We start from the raw sequence: 16,539 nt of genomic DNA, 5'->3' as shown, positions 1-16,539 counted from the left end.
GGCAATGGCGTTAAATGGTGCTGGTTTTATGGGCTGGACGGCGGGGGATTAAGGCAAGCATCGAGTGTATCTTGATGCCAAGTTCCAATATGATACCATGGGTCTGGAGTTTTACTGTTACTTTGTCAGGGATAAAATAATCCTTTATCATAGCCAAAACCGGCACTTCTTGCTAACGCAATGGACGTGATCAGGCGCACAAATACTCTTCTCTCGTTAACCAACAAACTCTAGTGAAGCTTTTGTAAAGTTGATATATTGAGTGACCAAAAATTATATCTCTCGGTTTCCATGGATCGCTTGCCGCGCCTTTTGCGTGTTGGCGTTCAGGGGTATCACGTGCTCAACCAGGCTTTAGCGTCAATGCAGCTTGGACGGACTCAGCCCAATTTTTCTTCCCTGCATCATCGAAATCAACCATCAATCAACATTATCGGCGATTTAATCACGTGATATTCCAACAGAGGGATCGCCCAGACGAGCAAAAAATTACTACACCATTGGTTCGACGATCGAGCGCGTTTCGCAACAAGAAGCCCAAGAAGCCCAACGCACCCGATGAAAGGCCTAGAGGTCGCCATAGACGGTTCTGGAGTTACTGATTAAGGTTGCCTGTACGTGTTTGATTGAGAGGACCCCGACCATGACGTAGCTATACCTGTGTCGCGACAGACGCCTAACTAGAGTACCATAGACCGTGGCGCCAGTTCATCTTCTTGCTCGACGTGAAGGCCCCTTGGATAGCTGGCGAGGTGGACAGCGGGGCATGAATCAACCAGCCTTCCACACGCCCCTCGAGTCGCTGGTATTATTCCAGTCGTTGGTAGCTCAGGGATTCGACAATGGGGTCTTCGCGCGTATCTCTGAGCAACTCATCAACAACGCGCTCATCAAGGAGGGTTCTACTTATGATCCCGCACGATTAAGACCTGATGCGCTTCAACATCTTTTTTTGCGACTCTTGGGGGATGAACTGAGGGGCGAGCATGAGAAGGCTGCGGCCGACGATTCGACGACATCACCGAACTCGCGAAAACGAAAGCTCGGGAACCCAACTTTGCCAACGCTTAAGGAGATTTACGAACATGTTGACAAGATCCCCCCGCTTATTGATCGGCTATATGAGCGATACAAGGATAATACCGTCGCGCAAATTCGAGATGATGAGCGCAGCTTCGAGACATCCCAAAAGGAAATTCAAGCAATGGAGCGATGTGAACGAGAACGACGCGCTAGAGTCGCGAGCCAGAATGGAACACCTGTACTTGCTGCTCGTGATCAGAAGCCTTCTGTTACGCCTAATGGGTCAACATCCTCACCTGCTATGGCAACAAACTCGGCGGCGCCAGTTCGAAGAGGCCCAACACAACAGACGCCTGTGATCCCACCCAAACCGCCTGTCTCCCACAATAAACAACCAACAGTTGCGCCGCCTAGCCACATGCCTACTGGAACAGCATCGATCCGACCTTCGAACTCACCAACTCCGCCAAATTCTACCGGGTCGGTGCTTCAGCCTCCAGCAGGTGTCCCTCAGACAACACCACGACCATTACAGGCGCCACAACCTCTTAAGCAGAGCCCTGCTCCCAGACCAGACATCGAGGCTAAGCTGAAGGATGGAAATGCGGCTTCAGGAGCTGCTCTGAAGTGGGAGAAGCCTTATCAGCCGCCACAAACAGCTACACCCCCTCCTCGGCAGGTTCAATCACCCGTTGCCCAAGTACCAACAGCTCCTCCGCCACCGCAGCAACAACAGCATCTACAGCAACATCCTCAACAACACCCACAGCAGGTACCATCGCAACAGCATTGGTACCCACAACAAACTGCTCAATTCTCTCCCAAACCTGGTGCTCAACCATTATCTCATCCTCAAACACCCCAGCAGGCTCGGTCACATCCTATTGCTCCACAACCTCCTCAGGCACAGTCCCAAGCTCAAACTCATCATCAACAACGCCCTCACCCTCCCCAGGTTATTCAGCCGCCACCACCATCAACGCAGCCAGCCCCCCACGCTCCTGGGGCTCAGCACGCTACGCCGACACAGCATACTCAACAAATCCAAAGAATCCAAACGCCTGCACAAGCACAGCATGCTCAGGCTCAACAATCTTCGCAAACTCAACCTATCGCTCAGGCTCTGCCTCAGTCTTTGCCACAACAGCATCAACAGAAGCCACGGCCAAATTCCGCTAAGCCAGGCCTGGCACCACCACAGCATGCTGGTCAGCTAGCCCCTCCCTTACAGCCGGCACCTCCACGGCCAGTTGCAGAGTCTCCCGGAGGCCAAACACTCCATGCCCGTCCGTCTTCCACGACGCCAGTGCCACACCCTCGCCCTATCCAGCCCCCCCAAGGGCAGACTCAGCAGGTCCGACAGACTGCCGCAGGCTCCCCAGCTCCGCCTACAGCAATTTCAGGCTCCATTGCCCCTCCCCAGCAACGTTGGCCGCCTGGATATCAACCTCAACCTCCTCAGCATGGGTCACCCGTCAGCTCTCCTGTGCCACCGGTATCTAAAGTTGATAAGGCTCAATCGTCACAATACGCTAATCAACCTCAACGACCTGGCGTTTTGAGCCACATCATTCGCCAGGCTCTAAATACTCCGGTCAAGAAGCTTGGGGTACCATCGGCACCGCACACGCCCATCTCAGCAACACCCACTCACGTTACTCACGGGTTTGGAACAAAATGGGCTCCACATTCCACTCCGTCTACTCCGGGTCCTAGTCATATGAGCGTGGCACCTGAAAGTCCGGCCTATGAGCCAGTCAGTCCTCCTCAAAAGCCTGCAACGTTACCGAGCTCTGCTGGGTCAACACCAAGACCTTTAAGAAAACAAGCGCCTAAAGCAGCCTCGAAAGTCGAACAGACCGTCTCCAAGTCTGCACGCGGCCGGTCTGCCAGAGCCGGGCAGAAGGCTCGTGCAGTTAGTTCCACACCTTCTCTCACTCGATCCAGGCGAAGCCAATCTATCCTCTCTCATACTGATGAGCCCCCGACTCAAACAAGTGAATCAGCACCCAAAATTAAGGATGAAGATGCTACACCTCGACCCACCGAAGACACAGGCGATACTACCGCCGATGAGAGCGTCCCTGGCCGGCCACAGATCATGACTCCTGGTAGTGTCTCTTCGCGCCTCCATAAACGAAAAAGACAAATTACACCAGTCAATCCACCACCCGAGACAACTCAAGTTCTTTGGACACGAGGGTTCACCAAAGTTTCGTCATCTGCTCTGGATCAGATTTCTAGCCACCGGGATGCGAACATGTTTGCCACCAGGCTCCGTGAGAAGGACGCGCCAAATTATCGCCAGATTGTGCTGCAGCCTCAAGATATAACATCCATCCGGGCTGCTATCAAGCATGGGAACAAGGCGGCTGTTCAGGCTGCAGCCAGTCTTCCCGGCGGTGATCCTGGTACTGCGCACGTGTGGCTACCTATATCCGACGAGCTTGTTCCTCCAAAAGGCATAATCAACAGTGCCCAACTTGAGCGCGAACTTGTCCACATGTTCTGCAATGCCATTATGTACAATGCTGATCCCGATCGCGGTCCTGGGCCTGGCTTTATGAAACGCTCTCAGGACGAGGAGGAGGAAGAAGTAGTGGGCTACCGCCTCGACGAGAATGGCGTTGTAAAAAATACCCGCAGCATGTTTGTTGAGGTCGAAAAGCTCTTGGGTGATCTACGAAGTGCTGAAAAGGAGCGTAGCGCGCCTCCGCCTTCGGCTGTTCGTCCAGCTAGCGTCGCTACACCCGCTGAGGAAACGGGCGACGACGAAGATGAGGGTGAACGTGAGACTGGAACAGCCAAAAGGCGTCGCATAGGTGCCCGGGGCTGATCGTCCTGATTCGCACCATTTTGAAAGGCCATTATATCTTAACTTTGGATGTAGGCTTCACTAACTGTAAAGGGAAGCAGCATGTAATTTTTGTTATTATTGTGTACAGCGTCTAGAATAGCTAGCCCCTTGATAATCACCAACCGATCCAGACTCATGTCACTTTGGCCATGACCTCTTTTATGCGTAATTCATTCCCTTGTCATGGGTCAGTGATATGCCCGGTCACACTGCGGCAAACTCCCTGCGCCTTTACCATATTCATGTGGCATCATGCCACCATCAGGTCGAGAGTGCTTGAATTATTCGAGCTTCGAAGCCCCTAGTGATGTGCTTGACCGATTACTATGTGCCCCCTTCTTGGAACTTGCATCATCATCGGCAGGTCTCTTGCGAGGCCAGTCTGGGCATATATCGATGTTGTCCCTCGGAAACCACCACTCTAGGAACAGAAAAAAGAGGTAATCCACAACGCAACAAAGACAGAAGAGCTTTCCGGCCCAGATACCACAACCATAGTAGCGCTTCAGACGATCTATAAGAGCAAAATTGCGTATACGGCTACCGTAGCCTGATGTGTCAACACCGTAGAACTCGTCCTCAGGGATGGTGCCCGAAATGCCGTCGTAAACGCGCTCCGTGCGCAGAGCGACATTTTGCCATGAGTACATCTTTTTGACTTGTTCGTGGAATTTCTCGGTACGAATCTTTCCAGCACGCATCGCACTGATGGCTTTGCTTGTGGCGAGGACGATATCGTCTTCTTCTGGTTTGGCGAACGTCGTCATATGCGAGGGGAGGACCTCTGGGATGCCGCCAACCTGTGTACACACGACATAAAGGCCGCAGCTGGCGGCTTCAACAATGACAGTTCCGAAAGCCTCGGTCAGAGATGGGTGGAGGTAGATGTGGCCTCGAACCATAACGTCTCTGACTTCTTCGTGACGGATGGGACCGAGCATCTCGACACGATCCTGGAGCACGTTTGTTTCGATCATTTGTTCGAGGTCGATGGCTTTAGGGCCGGAGCCTGCAATGATAAAGCGGGTGTTTGGATGATTTTCCAACACGCGAGGAATAGAGGCAATGAGGAGATCAGTGCCTTTATTGTAGAATAAGCGTGAAATAACAACGATTGTGATGGTATCGCGAGGTCCGATGCGCTGAGGTGGAGGATAGACTGGTCCTTCTGAGCCAAAACTCGTGGCTTGGGGAGATGGCGACGCTGGGACATCCTTAGGACGAAAGTTCTCTGCAACAACAGCGTTTGGTATCACAGAAACCATGACTGGGTCGAGTGATGCGCGAAGGACCGTGTTCTCCTTACTGAGACTCGTCAACAAACACTGGTATACTTCGTTCAATGGGTTGCTATCTTACCATGTATGGCTGACACATATGCTGTGATCAACATCACTCAAAGTAAACTTGAGGAGCTTGTTTGTGAGAATTGTTCCAGCGTCGGCAAAGCCAAAGAGTGAGTGATCCGTGAAAACAGTACGTAACCCCATGGTACGAGCATGCAAGATAGCTTCATGGCATAGACTGCTGAGGCTGCCATGGCCATGCACAATCTCGATGCGCTCACGAATGCAAATATTTCTGAAGATGGGGAAGAATGAAAAGACGGTTGGAAACGTTGCTGAACGGTAGATGACGAGGAAAGGAACGTGATAGACCTTGACGCCGTTGGTGAGGTACCGCACGCCCTTGCGGTCGTCGTAGGCATGAGTTATGATGATGACTTTGTGACCACGGTCGACAAGCTTCGTAGCGAGTTGGTAAATGTGAGATTCGATGCCTCCTGGTTGCGGGAAGAAGAAGTCGCTGACCATGGCGATATTGTACGTGCGGCGTGTCATGATGGCGGTTGAGGATGAAAAGGGGGATGCAGCATGACTAGAATTTTGATTGAGTGTGTACCAAGGTCAGCACTTGCTGAGCTTATAACATTTGTGCTTGATTGACGACTTTTGTGAATTAGCTATTGTGATGAGATATCTGTCTTGTCTCAACTTGTACATAAAAGCAACTATATACAGAGTAAGTTCAATGCTTGAGCGAGCTGAGCAAGGTGCAAGCATACCAGTGGAGTCGCTGGGCCACTAACTAAGTACCGACTTGGGGGTATTACAAAAGAAAGAGCAATCTCTATTAATTGAAAGATATCAACGATATTTTTCAAGATATTTCATATTCCGTATATCATGTCGGTAATGAAACGAAGATATCGATTAATAAAAGAAGGTAAATTCCAAACACTGAAGCCACCTCTGCACGAGCTTGGGCTGTTCTGATAGAAACATCAGACTAACCTGTTTTGCTCAAGCGTTTCCTCCACTCTTCCAATAAGCGGATCAGTTTATAATTTTAGCGGTGTGAGACGGCAGAACCTCACGAAGACCAGGAACTGTCCAAAAATTTGGGAATTGAAGCACTTCGGCCCCTCCATCGCGATTAATTCTACACAGCATTTTCGAGAAAAATGTACGCCAGATATATACCTCCCTCTAAGGGTGGAAGCAATTCGAATGCTGGTCCTCCTCACTCGTCATCAAAATCTACAAACAACTCTGCTCCTACTACTGCAACGAATGCCTTCGGGTTTTCGCGATACGTCCCTCCGAGCGCAAAGCCCGTAGCTCAGTCCATGCACATAGAGACTCCTCAAGTCCAATACTTTGATGACGCACCGCCCACAAATACCAAGCGCAAATTAGATACTTCGGAGGAGAGCAAAGGGACACCAGGTCCTGATAGCAAGAAGCCCAAGACAGAAGAGCCGACTTCACATAGGGATGGAGAAGATGCGCCGAAAAAAAAGAAAAAGGTCAGAAGAGGCAAGCGAAGAACTGGAGCTGCCAATGACGAACGTGACGATGACGGTACCAAGCCCGCGCAAGAGCCTCCCGAGGCCACATCCAAGGAAGCAGACGCAACCCCGGAAGAGAGCCAGACTATGGACGAGGATTCTGCAAAGGACAAGGAAAAGCCGAAAAGAGAAGTGAAGGAAAAGAAAGAGAAGAGGAAGAGGAAGTCAAAGAATGAAGAGCAAGAATCAGAAGTTCCTCACAGACCTGTTCCCAAGGACGACGATCGCAACGAGGATGTATCCATGACCGACGCGGCAGAACCCATTGAGAATATGCCTGAACCTACCGAACCAGCGGCAGACGAGGAAGATAAAAGACGGAAGCGCAGGGAAAAGAAAAAGAAGGGAAAGGAAACTGAGCCAGCAGAGGAACAAGAAGATGAACTACAGACAAACCAACGCCACAAGACGGTCATGAGCAAGCTAGAGAAGTCTCTTAAGCTTGCCAGTGAGCTGCCCGCGGACGAACAGGATGAAGAGGATCAGGGCGAATTACACGGCCTCGAACCTTTGCCTCAACCAGAGCCGGTTAGCTCTCTGACGACCTCAAAGCCAAACTACAAGATTCTTCCCTCTTGGCTCGAGGATCCTATCCGTGTCTCTCAAGACACACACACACCCTTTGCTGAACTGGACATCATACCCAAGGCTTGTCGAGTATTAGAGGAGAAGGGATTCCGGGATGCCTTCGCTGTGCAGACTGCTGCTATTCCTCTCCTACTGCCAACAAGTAAGCAACGCGGAGATGTGCTTATATCTGCCGCGACCGGTTCTGGTAAGACACTAGCTTATGCCCTGCCCGTTGTACGAGATATCAGCCAAGGATGTCTCACGAGGCTGCGTGCGCTAGTAGTGCTACCAACACGTGAACTGGTCAAGCAAGCCCAAGAGACCTTTGAGCTATGCGCTAGAGCATTCGATGGTGGTGATCGAAAAAGAGTGCGAGTGGGCATCGCCATCGGTAGTCAGTCACTCGAGGCTGAGCAGAAGGCCTTTATGGATCAGGAGCTTCGATATGACCCTGATACATACAAGAAGCTGAAAGAAGAGACGCAACGTCGAAAACAGCTGAAGTGGGGCCTTTCGGCATCAGAAAGTCTCCAAGATCTTGATATGGAGGACACAGATCCTCGATTAAGCCACATGAACGGATATGTGGTTGATTACATTTCCAAAATAGATATTCTGATATGCACTCCTGGACGATTGGTTGAGCATATGGAACAAACAAGGGGCTTCAACTTGGATTACGTTCGATGGCTGGTAGTTGATGAGGCGGATAAGCTACTTGCTCAGAGCTTCCAAGGCTGGCTTGACCTCGTTATGGAAAAGTTCCGCATCGATAAGTTTACCGCACGAGACTTCCATGATATGGACTTTTCTGGTGTTCGTAAGGTCATTCTGAGTGCCACGCTCACAAGAGATCTGAGTCTTCTCAACCACTTAGGTCTGCAAAGACCACGATTGATTGTCCTGGAGAACGATGGCGACATCCAGATTGCTGAGCATTCTCTGCCCGTGTCGTTGAAAGAGCATGCGATTAGAGTGCACGACACCAATCTCAAGCCCCTCTACTTGCTTGATCTACTCCGCAGCCAGGACATGCTTATGGCAAGCCCTAACAAAGACGCAGAGGAGCCCAAGGCGGAAGAAGCTGAAGATTCGGCTACTAGTTCTGACTCAAGCTCCAGTTCCGACTCCGACTCTGACTCTGATGCTACTTCTGACACAAGCTCGGACACATCTTCTGACTCGGATTCTGACAAAGACACCAATACCAAACTCAAGGTCTCAGGACGCACACTCAAGTCTCACATCCCTATTTCTCTTATCTTCACAAAGTCCAACGAATCTGCACTTCGTTTGTCACGGCTACTCGCCCTCTTGGATCCCTCCTTGGCAGACCACATTGGCACACTTACGTCAACCACACCAACACACATCCGTCGCAAGACTCTCCGGGCCTTCTCTACTGCCTCGTCTCCCATTCGCCTCCTCATAGCCTCCGACCTTGTTGCCCGTGGTATCGACCTTCCCAGCCTTGACCACGTAATCAACTACGACCTACCGCCTAGTGTAGCCGGCTATGTTCATCGAGTCGGTCGAACAGCTCGAGCTGGAAGGCCAGGATGCGCATGGACACTAGTTGGCGATGATGAGAGTGGTTGGTTCTGGGGCAAGATTGCCAAGGGAGCTGGAGTTAAGAGAGCTCAAAAAGTTGAGCGAACAAGGATTGAAGAAATCGACGAACAGAGAGTGGAAGGCTATGAGGCTGCTTTGGAGAAGCTGGGTAAGGAAGCAGGAAGGTAACCGATCATACACTATAGACACCGCTAGATACCAGCACTATGGGTTGCCTTACGGCTTACATGTCAGAATATGGACATGCCTGAGATATCTAATTTTCAATACCCACTCAGATTTATTTCTCATGATGATCCCGTGCCAATTCGCTTTGGCTGGTGATCTATTTCTGACTGCCTAACTCAAAGGCTGATTGTGAGCATACAGGCAGGCGGTCAAAGAATATATACTACGTCGTTACAAATCCTTAATCACAGTTGGCAATACGCCAGAATTGGCATCCACCCATTTAACCCATTTACCTCATTGACGCTTCATATTTTGGTCCCTCGAACTCGGTTGTGCTTTCATGGCGTCAACTTAATCCTCGCTCCAGTTGTTCCGTTCGATCACGGCCGATGGCACGACTCTAGGACCCGATTCATTCTCTTGTACACTCCCGTAACCCGGTGATGGCCTCTCTGGACGCTCAGAGGTAGTCTCTTCCTCCTCGATTACGTCTCTCTCCCTGTCGATCAGTAAAGGGCGGCGGCCATCGCGATGCTGTTCTGATTGTCCATGGTCATGGTATCGCCAGTTACCCAACCAGCTGGAATCCTTTTTGGCTAGGAGGAGTCCTAGTATCTTGACTTTACATCAGTATATGAACCTTAGGAACCTAGAAGTTCGGTTTCAACATACCTGGATCAGCCCAACACCGAGGACGACAGAGAAGTCCAACAATGATAGTGTCTGCAAGGCTCCTGACCAAGGTTCACGGCAGGGACTTGTTCTTCCATATGTTTCGGCACAGCTGCTGGGCGCTGTATTTGGAAAAGGATAAGCTCGGTCTCGGATTGAGTTCAACCCGCAGCAGTCAAACGCATCCTGAATACGTCTTATGCTGCTTGCATCATGAGCACGAAACATATCCATCCACTTTTTATCGAGCATGCATCCCGTCATTTCTGATGGCACTACGCGCTCTAGAAGTAATGTTGCCAGGATGGTGGTGATAAGAGCTTGAAGAACCTGGACAATCAAAGGAGCTAGCTTGGCTATGCCGCTAGAAGACGACTTGGTAGTACGGCTGATACTAGGATAGAAAGCTGTGTTAAGAAACCCCAGAATCGGGAGAATCAGTGTAAGAATTGACAGGGTTGGCGAGATAGCGAGTGAGAGGTTCGAACTGCGGACGTGCACGATTCTATACAAGAGTCAGACCTCACCTACTAACCTGACTCGACTGAGGCTCACATTGCTATTATGAGCAGCACAAGGCTGAGCTAAGGGACTTGGTCAGTCATAGATTATTAAAGTCCCGATGTGCTCAATGATTGCCCTACCATCAAGTATAGAACTGTGGGGTGGATCATGTTGTTGTTCCTCGTACTCAAGCAGCTAAATTCAAGGCGGAAGATGCAAATGAGTATGGAATTGAAAAGAAGGATTTACAGGATGATGTTTCTTTTAACCGTCTAATCAATGACGAAGGCCTTCCCCGCCTTCATGCGGGAGGCCTACCGGGGAGGTGGTTGCCCAGAAATGATGGACGGATGTCTCTCTTATCTTACCTGCTAAGCCTGAACATGATGTGTCACGAATTCTAGTCTTATTTAAGTCAGTTGCATGCATATACAGTGCTTGATTGCTTTGCCTTTTGACTCTACTAAGGGTTGTTTCACCTACAGATGAGGTATATTGTGTTGCACAAAGGGAGTTATTTCAGCACAACTAGCTCTGTAGTACATATAGCATTGCAAAAATAATAAATTTACACTCCCACATATGAGACAGGTTTCATGCCCGTTTTCCACTGAGCTGGTTATGACTGCCAAAGCGAATGTGAAATCTCGCGAGGTTGGGCTTGCGAAAGAATGCATCAGTATCATATAATGTAGACAAAAGAGACGTAAGAGGAGATTGATTCATTGGTTTCTTGTTATGAAGGAACATAGAAAGGACATAAACAGGATGTGAAAAACATGAAAGAAGGTCCGAACTGACGGAGATAGCTCATGATACAAGCTCAGATGTTAGTAATACCCGCCATTACTTGGAAGACTAAGATCAATGCTATTTGGCATCATTGCTGCTTTGTAGTCGAATTGTTGGTATGCTGCATCGTCTCCCAGAGACGTGGCCGAGCTGTCACTGGCTTGATATGCGTCTGAGGAGTCCGTGGACTCATTCATATCAAACGTTGCCGAGTTATTCAGCATAGCCCCGTCGTCTATGGCTTGAAAGTCGAAAGGTTCCTCTCCCAAGTCTTCTGGGGCAAATGAATAACAGTCCAAGCAGGAGTAAAGCCCAAAATCGTCAGCTGCTGTGGACGTCTCCTCTGGGCTGAGTCCTGGGAAAGGAAGCTTATCTGCAATTATGCGTGGCAGCTCTTGCAGACGTTCCATGACAGTCACCTTCATTTGGGGTTCCCAGTCGTTGAATGCATCTTCTACTACCATGGCGACTTGGTGTTCAATTGCTGGCTTTGCCTTGATCCAGTAGTCACGCCATTCCTCAGGGTTTTCGACCTTGACGGCTGACGCCCGAGTGGTTGAGAGTGAAGGATCATAATCTTGGGATGACTCAGTCTTTGTATATTTTAGGGTGTTTGGGGAACAGATCTTGTAACTTACAAGGTGAAGGAATGTCAGGAGAATCAGGCTTGACATCAAATAGAGCACAATACCACTCCCTCCACTTCTCAACGGGGTTCATCCTCACTCTCGTTTTCAGTTTCTTTGCTTGGTCCTCGTCGTAGCCATCCAGAAGATTTCGCTTCAGGCTGCTTGTCTCTTTCACTGGGCACGGTGTCGTCATCCGTTGATGCTCCTTTAGATCTTTCTCATCGTCAAACCTGCGAAGGCATCGATTGCATTGATGCGGAGACAGACTATGTCTTCGCTCGAGATGTTCCCTAGATACCACTGTCAGTCAGTTGCCTAGTTAAGGGGTAAGTTGACTCACTTTACTCGGCCGATTTCAAGCCACCCCGGGCCACAGCATGTTCTCTCAGTTCCGAATCTCTTAGGGTCTCTTTGATGGTAAGGACAAGCAAACCGAGGGCGAGAGTCGTCCTTTGTGGTTTTTGTCCTCTTGTTATCCTTCTTTCTACGGAACTTGTCGTCTCCTTCGTCCTCATTCTCACTTTCGTCTCTGCCACTCTGACCTTTGGATCTCTTTTGACCGGCTGACTGGGGTATGTGTTTTCCTGACTGAAAAGGACGCGAACTATGTGATCCGGAAGTATGCTCACACTCTTCCTCGAGTGCTTCCAGTCTTCTTTCAACACATTCCGAGATTGCAGCCATCAAATTATCAACGATATTCTGTTTACGCCGTCTCAGTTCTTTGTTGATGCAGTAGTCCAGGTAGGCCGCCGACGGGTTCGTGGGCTCGACGTCGGATTGACTGTGATCGGCGGCTTGCACTTCAACGCTGTGAGGAAAGGGCACGTTGAGAAGCTTTTCACACTTTTCTATGGCCTCGCGACGGATTCTTGCAGTGGGTGAATTGTCTTGACCGCGCCTTTTGTCATGTCAGTGGCCTCATCATGAAGATGGACTTTGATATGACAATGACTTACTGAGCGCCAGGCGAACCTCGACGGCCCTGACCGCTCTCCTGGTCGTTGCTGGCCCGGGGCTTAGTTGATCCACCACTTGAAGGATTCTGGAGGCACAGTCAGTACATGCCCAACAATTTGAAGTGAGAGTGTGTGGTACTTGTTGAGAGTGGTGACTTTGAGTGTGTTCGGGTGATGCGGAAGACCTCTTGTTTCTAGCTACAAAGACTTGTTCTTCCGAATCTTGCTGAGGCATATCCGATCGCTGGTAAACCAGACGACGGTGTTGAATCAAGGAGGAGAAGTTGAATTGATGGCAGAGTTTTGTGAAACGTTTCTTTCCTGCAAGGTATCGGTTTGCGAAGGCGTAGCGTTTGTGTTGCAAGGAGAATTGACTTGCTTTGTCCACCACAGAGGGCATTATCAAAAGTTGGCTGATTGATTCATTTGCATATTTAGTTCTAGCTCAGTTGATGCGTGACTTTGTTGTTGCAAATAAACAGTGTCCAGGAGGGCTTTGAATGGAATTTTGCCTGATTTTGAAGATAAAGTGTCTCAAAACAATCTTCATGGAACAAAAGTCTGGCGGGCACAAAGACGGGGATTGTGACGTTTAAATAGTTGGTGAGAGCCTCACGATAGTCCTTTCACATTCAATCTCCCGCAATTGCGAACTCCGCAAAGCCGGATGTGGCTTCTCCGAGTGAGATCGCACACTGATAGGACTCATCTGGAGCTGGAATTATATTGGATGACAACCATTCAGAAGCTTCGTGAATGGCCAGGAGGAGTGATCTCGCGGGCACCAGTGGGCTATTGAGTACCTCAACTCTCATGCAGGTAAGTCGAGTATGTGTGTCATGTTACATGTATGACTTACTTGTCAACACATCAGATCAATTCAACGAATCGAAAGCCTCAATTTGGCGTCAGTTGTAAACAAGACGATGCCGTTTTGGGTTTCTTCAGCGCCTATCAATATGCTGCAGCAGGTGAGGCGACAGCATAATGGTTCGCAAGCTTCCACAAAGCAATTCGAGTGGTTGTTCATGACGCGACCCCCGCGCTGAAATGCAGCTATCAAGTGAACACTGCAGATAACAAAGCATGTCAGATGCACAGCGGTTTGGTCTATTTGGGACACCGAATCCTGAATGCCTCGAACGGAGGAAATCCGAGTACCACGTATCGGCTTCAAAGGTGAGTATGTACTTCGCAAGGATTTCGACAGGTCTCCTCAAGAGGTATTGTGTTTTTGGAATCTTCTGATTTCTGGTGCTCCCGGCTGAAGCTATAAGCCAGGAGAAAAGTGGTCGACGAAAGCGTCGTGCTGAGCATAAACAATGTCCTCAGAGTCCGCCAACAACACCGCGTCATTAGTAGACTTGTCATTGAGTTTCGCCTGTTCTTCCGCTAATCATTTCTTGACCTTTGAGAAGTCAACATACGATCACCCCTCTGAGTCGGATCCAGGCCACGGTCGATGCACTCGCAGGTGACTGCCTCCGGGGTCTTCTTTCGAGGATGTTAAATTTTGGCAGTTATGTGAAGTATGTCGGAAGTAGGTAGCTGGACTGGATTAGAGACCCTTTTCTGAACATGCCATCCATCACGATACAGGCATACTTTTCTGTGGTTGAATCAAGTAGGGACCAGCCCTGGCTCCAGTCATTGACTGTAACAGAAGTGACAATGCCTTCATGATGAGGACGTCCCATAATAAGGTTCCTTTCCTCATACCGTCTTGAAGCATAGCTTTGATCATGAAGCCAACGATTTCACTAGTAACCCTATAGTTGCGGTTGCGAGGATATCAAGTGAGTATTCTTCCTCCAAGAGGTCAACGAAAGTGAATTCTGGTAGTAAATGGTCAGTGAAATCAAGTAGAGTAGAACATATATGTTGATTGACTCACCTATCCTGATCGCTTCATGTTGATTAATGATCAAATCTTTGTATCGGAATTTGAGATTCTTCTGGACGAGTGACAGACCGACGGGCACATATTCATGCTGAGTGGCACCATCATCGCTTTGTCCTTTCACTTTTCCAGATGTGTATCGAATGAAAAGCGCCAGGTCATGGCAGGTTGGTGTGTCTTTCAGGCTGAACTGGTTAGCGAAATACAAATTTGTGACGATAGAGCTCACTCTTGTTTCAAACTCTGTTTGCGAAAAGTGCCGAACCTTTCACACGAGAAGTCTTTCTGATCATCAGATCCGGAAACTCCAGTAAGAGGAACCATTTTAGCAATGTCACTCTCATATCGAGCTAAGTCCTCGGTTGTCGTTTTACTGGCGCTTTCAGAAGTAGTTTTTCGCTTCTGGGATACAGAGCTAGGATATTCTGGCGTAACATGATCACGATTGGAATGACCGTTGCCTGTGAAGACCTGCATCATGGCCCAAATGAGTGGTGCCAGGGACGATCAAGGTGGAGGAGTGAGTGTGAGGTGAGGATGATAGAGAAGGGTGCGAGATGGATGATGAAACGAGAAGAAGTTTGATGGGGAGAGCAAAGAGGAGAGAAAATTGATGGAAGCCATGAGAAAACAAAGCTTGAGGCAGGCTCATCTCCTTGGAAGGAAGGAAGAGCCGCTTGGCGGAGAGAATAAGATACGGGCACCTGAAGGAAGCCATGGCACGAAACTTTTGGGTCAAGTGCATAGGTAGGTTGTTGTTGAAAGGCATAAAGGTAAGGGAGGGAACCTGGCACAGTCCAGGATTTGAAAGGTAGGTACGGACACCATATGCCGAATGTGTCAAATAGTCAAAGGCGCAGGTCTTTGCTTATTCGAGGTACCTGGTATGATAGATGAGGGAGATGTTTGAGTTGTAGTTTAGTGAAAATAAGCTCTTCAAGGCCGCAGAAGCCCCCCTTTCGGGTTGATTGGTGAGTTGGTAAGTCAATAGACGCTCTTTAAGGCCGCGCATGCCCCCTTGCGGTAGATAAGTTTGGTAAGTCAATGTATGCTCTTTAAGGCCGCGCATGCCCCCTTACGGTAGATAAATTTGGTAAGTCAATAGACGCTCTTCAAGGCCGCGAAAGCCCCCTCTGGGTTGGTTGGTGAGTTGGTAAGTCAATGCATGCTCTTCTAGGCCGCGGAAGCCCCCCCTCTGGGTTGGTTGATTGATTTGTAAGTCAAAACATGCTCTTTATAATTGCGCGTGTCTATCATAGAATTAGCGCTTGCTCATATAGTCAATAGAAGATGCGTACCTTAACATCGGTGCCTCTAGGTGACGGCATACTGCATGGTCGTGAATGACAGCAAAAGCCGCCATTGAAATGTCTGTTAAAAGTCTCAAGCCGAATCTGTCACGATGGAAATGAACCAAGAGACCAGCGTGTGCCAAAGCGTTGGTGATTCCAACTCAGGCGTAAGATGGCCAAGTCGCAGGTGACGCGATGCAAATGACGACCCTCCGTAACATAGCGCTGAGGACACATTCACTTTAGTGGACGGATTACCACTGCGCATTTCCCATCCAGTGACGAATTTGGGCTCGCTGTTGCCAAAAGCCCATGCAACTCCAGAAGGGCTGATTCGCTTGGATGAGCCAGGGAAGTCGTAGAAAGAGGAACGAACTTACATATTGCTCAGGTAGATGGCGATGGCCTAGTAGGCGAGCCTCGGCCAGAGGCCATAGCCGAAAGAGGGTTATGAGCTCACTCGCTGAGGATTTTGTCGAACGACGAAGTGTGAAGAAATAAAAATGATGAGGATAAATAAAATTTTGACGATGGGAGGGGAGAGATAAGTGAGGAAGTGAAGGAGAGAAAGAAGGGTAGTTAAGTGGGGGCGTGATTCAGTGAAGCAAGCATCGCCAGTGCCAGCAAGTGCCAGCAGGCGCTGGTAGATATTGTCTACCTGGTAGGTAGGTACTAAGTACGATGGATAATAGGTATTTCAAGAGACAATAAGGGTAGTGGCTAGAAGAGACTCCAGTCCATTGTTGA

At 49.3% G+C, this 16,539-nt stretch overlaps 5 protein-coding genes; 2 read left to right on the top strand and 3 right to left on the bottom strand.

Annotated features, from left to right (window-relative positions):
• Positions 1-766: 766 nt before the first annotated feature.
• FFUJ_00638 (related to tpa inducible protein) lies at positions 767-3,859 on the top strand (the record flags this gene model as incomplete). Its single annotated transcript, XM_023572829.1, has 1 exon — positions 767-3,859. One exon carries the CDS (start codon positions 767-769, stop codon positions 3,857-3,859), a length of 3,093 nt encoding a protein of 1,030 aa, XP_023424857.1.
• A 302-nt stretch (positions 3,860-4,161) lies between these two features.
• On the bottom strand, positions 4,162-5,721 carry FFUJ_00639 (probable to N-acetylglucosaminyltransferase SPT14; the record flags this gene model as incomplete). XM_023572818.1 has 2 exons in its annotated part: positions 4,162-5,185; positions 5,240-5,721. The coding sequence occupies 2 exons, from the start codon at positions 5,719-5,721 to the stop codon at positions 4,162-4,164; spliced, it is 1,506 nt and encodes a 501-aa protein (XP_023424856.1).
• A 623-nt stretch (positions 5,722-6,344) lies between these two features.
• On the top strand, positions 6,345-9,041 carry FFUJ_00640 (related to ATP dependent RNA helicase; the record flags this gene model as incomplete). Its single annotated transcript, XM_023572807.1, has 1 exon — positions 6,345-9,041. The coding sequence occupies one exon, from the start codon at positions 6,345-6,347 to the stop codon at positions 9,039-9,041; it is 2,697 nt and encodes an 898-aa protein (XP_023424855.1).
• A 354-nt stretch (positions 9,042-9,395) lies between these two features.
• FFUJ_00641 (uncharacterized protein) lies at positions 9,396-13,000 on the bottom strand (the record flags this gene model as incomplete). XM_023572796.1 has 7 exons in its annotated part: positions 9,396-9,659; positions 9,717-10,221; positions 11,061-11,589; positions 11,651-11,931; positions 11,982-12,542; positions 12,601-12,686; positions 12,740-13,000. 7 exons carry the CDS (start codon positions 12,998-13,000, stop codon positions 9,396-9,398), a joined length of 2,487 nt encoding a protein of 828 aa, XP_023424854.1.
• A 1,340-nt stretch (positions 13,001-14,340) lies between these two features.
• On the bottom strand, positions 14,341-14,977 carry FFUJ_00642 (uncharacterized protein; the record flags this gene model as incomplete). XM_023572785.1 has 3 exons in its annotated part: positions 14,341-14,435; positions 14,495-14,685; positions 14,730-14,977. The coding sequence occupies 3 exons, from the start codon at positions 14,975-14,977 to the stop codon at positions 14,341-14,343; spliced, it is 534 nt and encodes a 177-aa protein (XP_023424853.1).
• Positions 14,978-16,539: the final 1,562 nt, after the last annotated feature.

The sequence above is a fragment of the Fusarium fujikuroi genome, chromosome FFUJ_chr01 (assembly GCF_900079805.1).
Source record: "Fusarium fujikuroi IMI 58289 draft genome, chromosome FFUJ_chr01".
NCBI classification, from domain to species: domain Eukaryota; kingdom Fungi; phylum Ascomycota; class Sordariomycetes; order Hypocreales; family Nectriaceae; genus Fusarium; species Fusarium fujikuroi.
The sequence above is the reverse complement of the archived record's forward strand: the minus strand, read 5'-3'. Positions and strand labels throughout refer to the sequence as shown.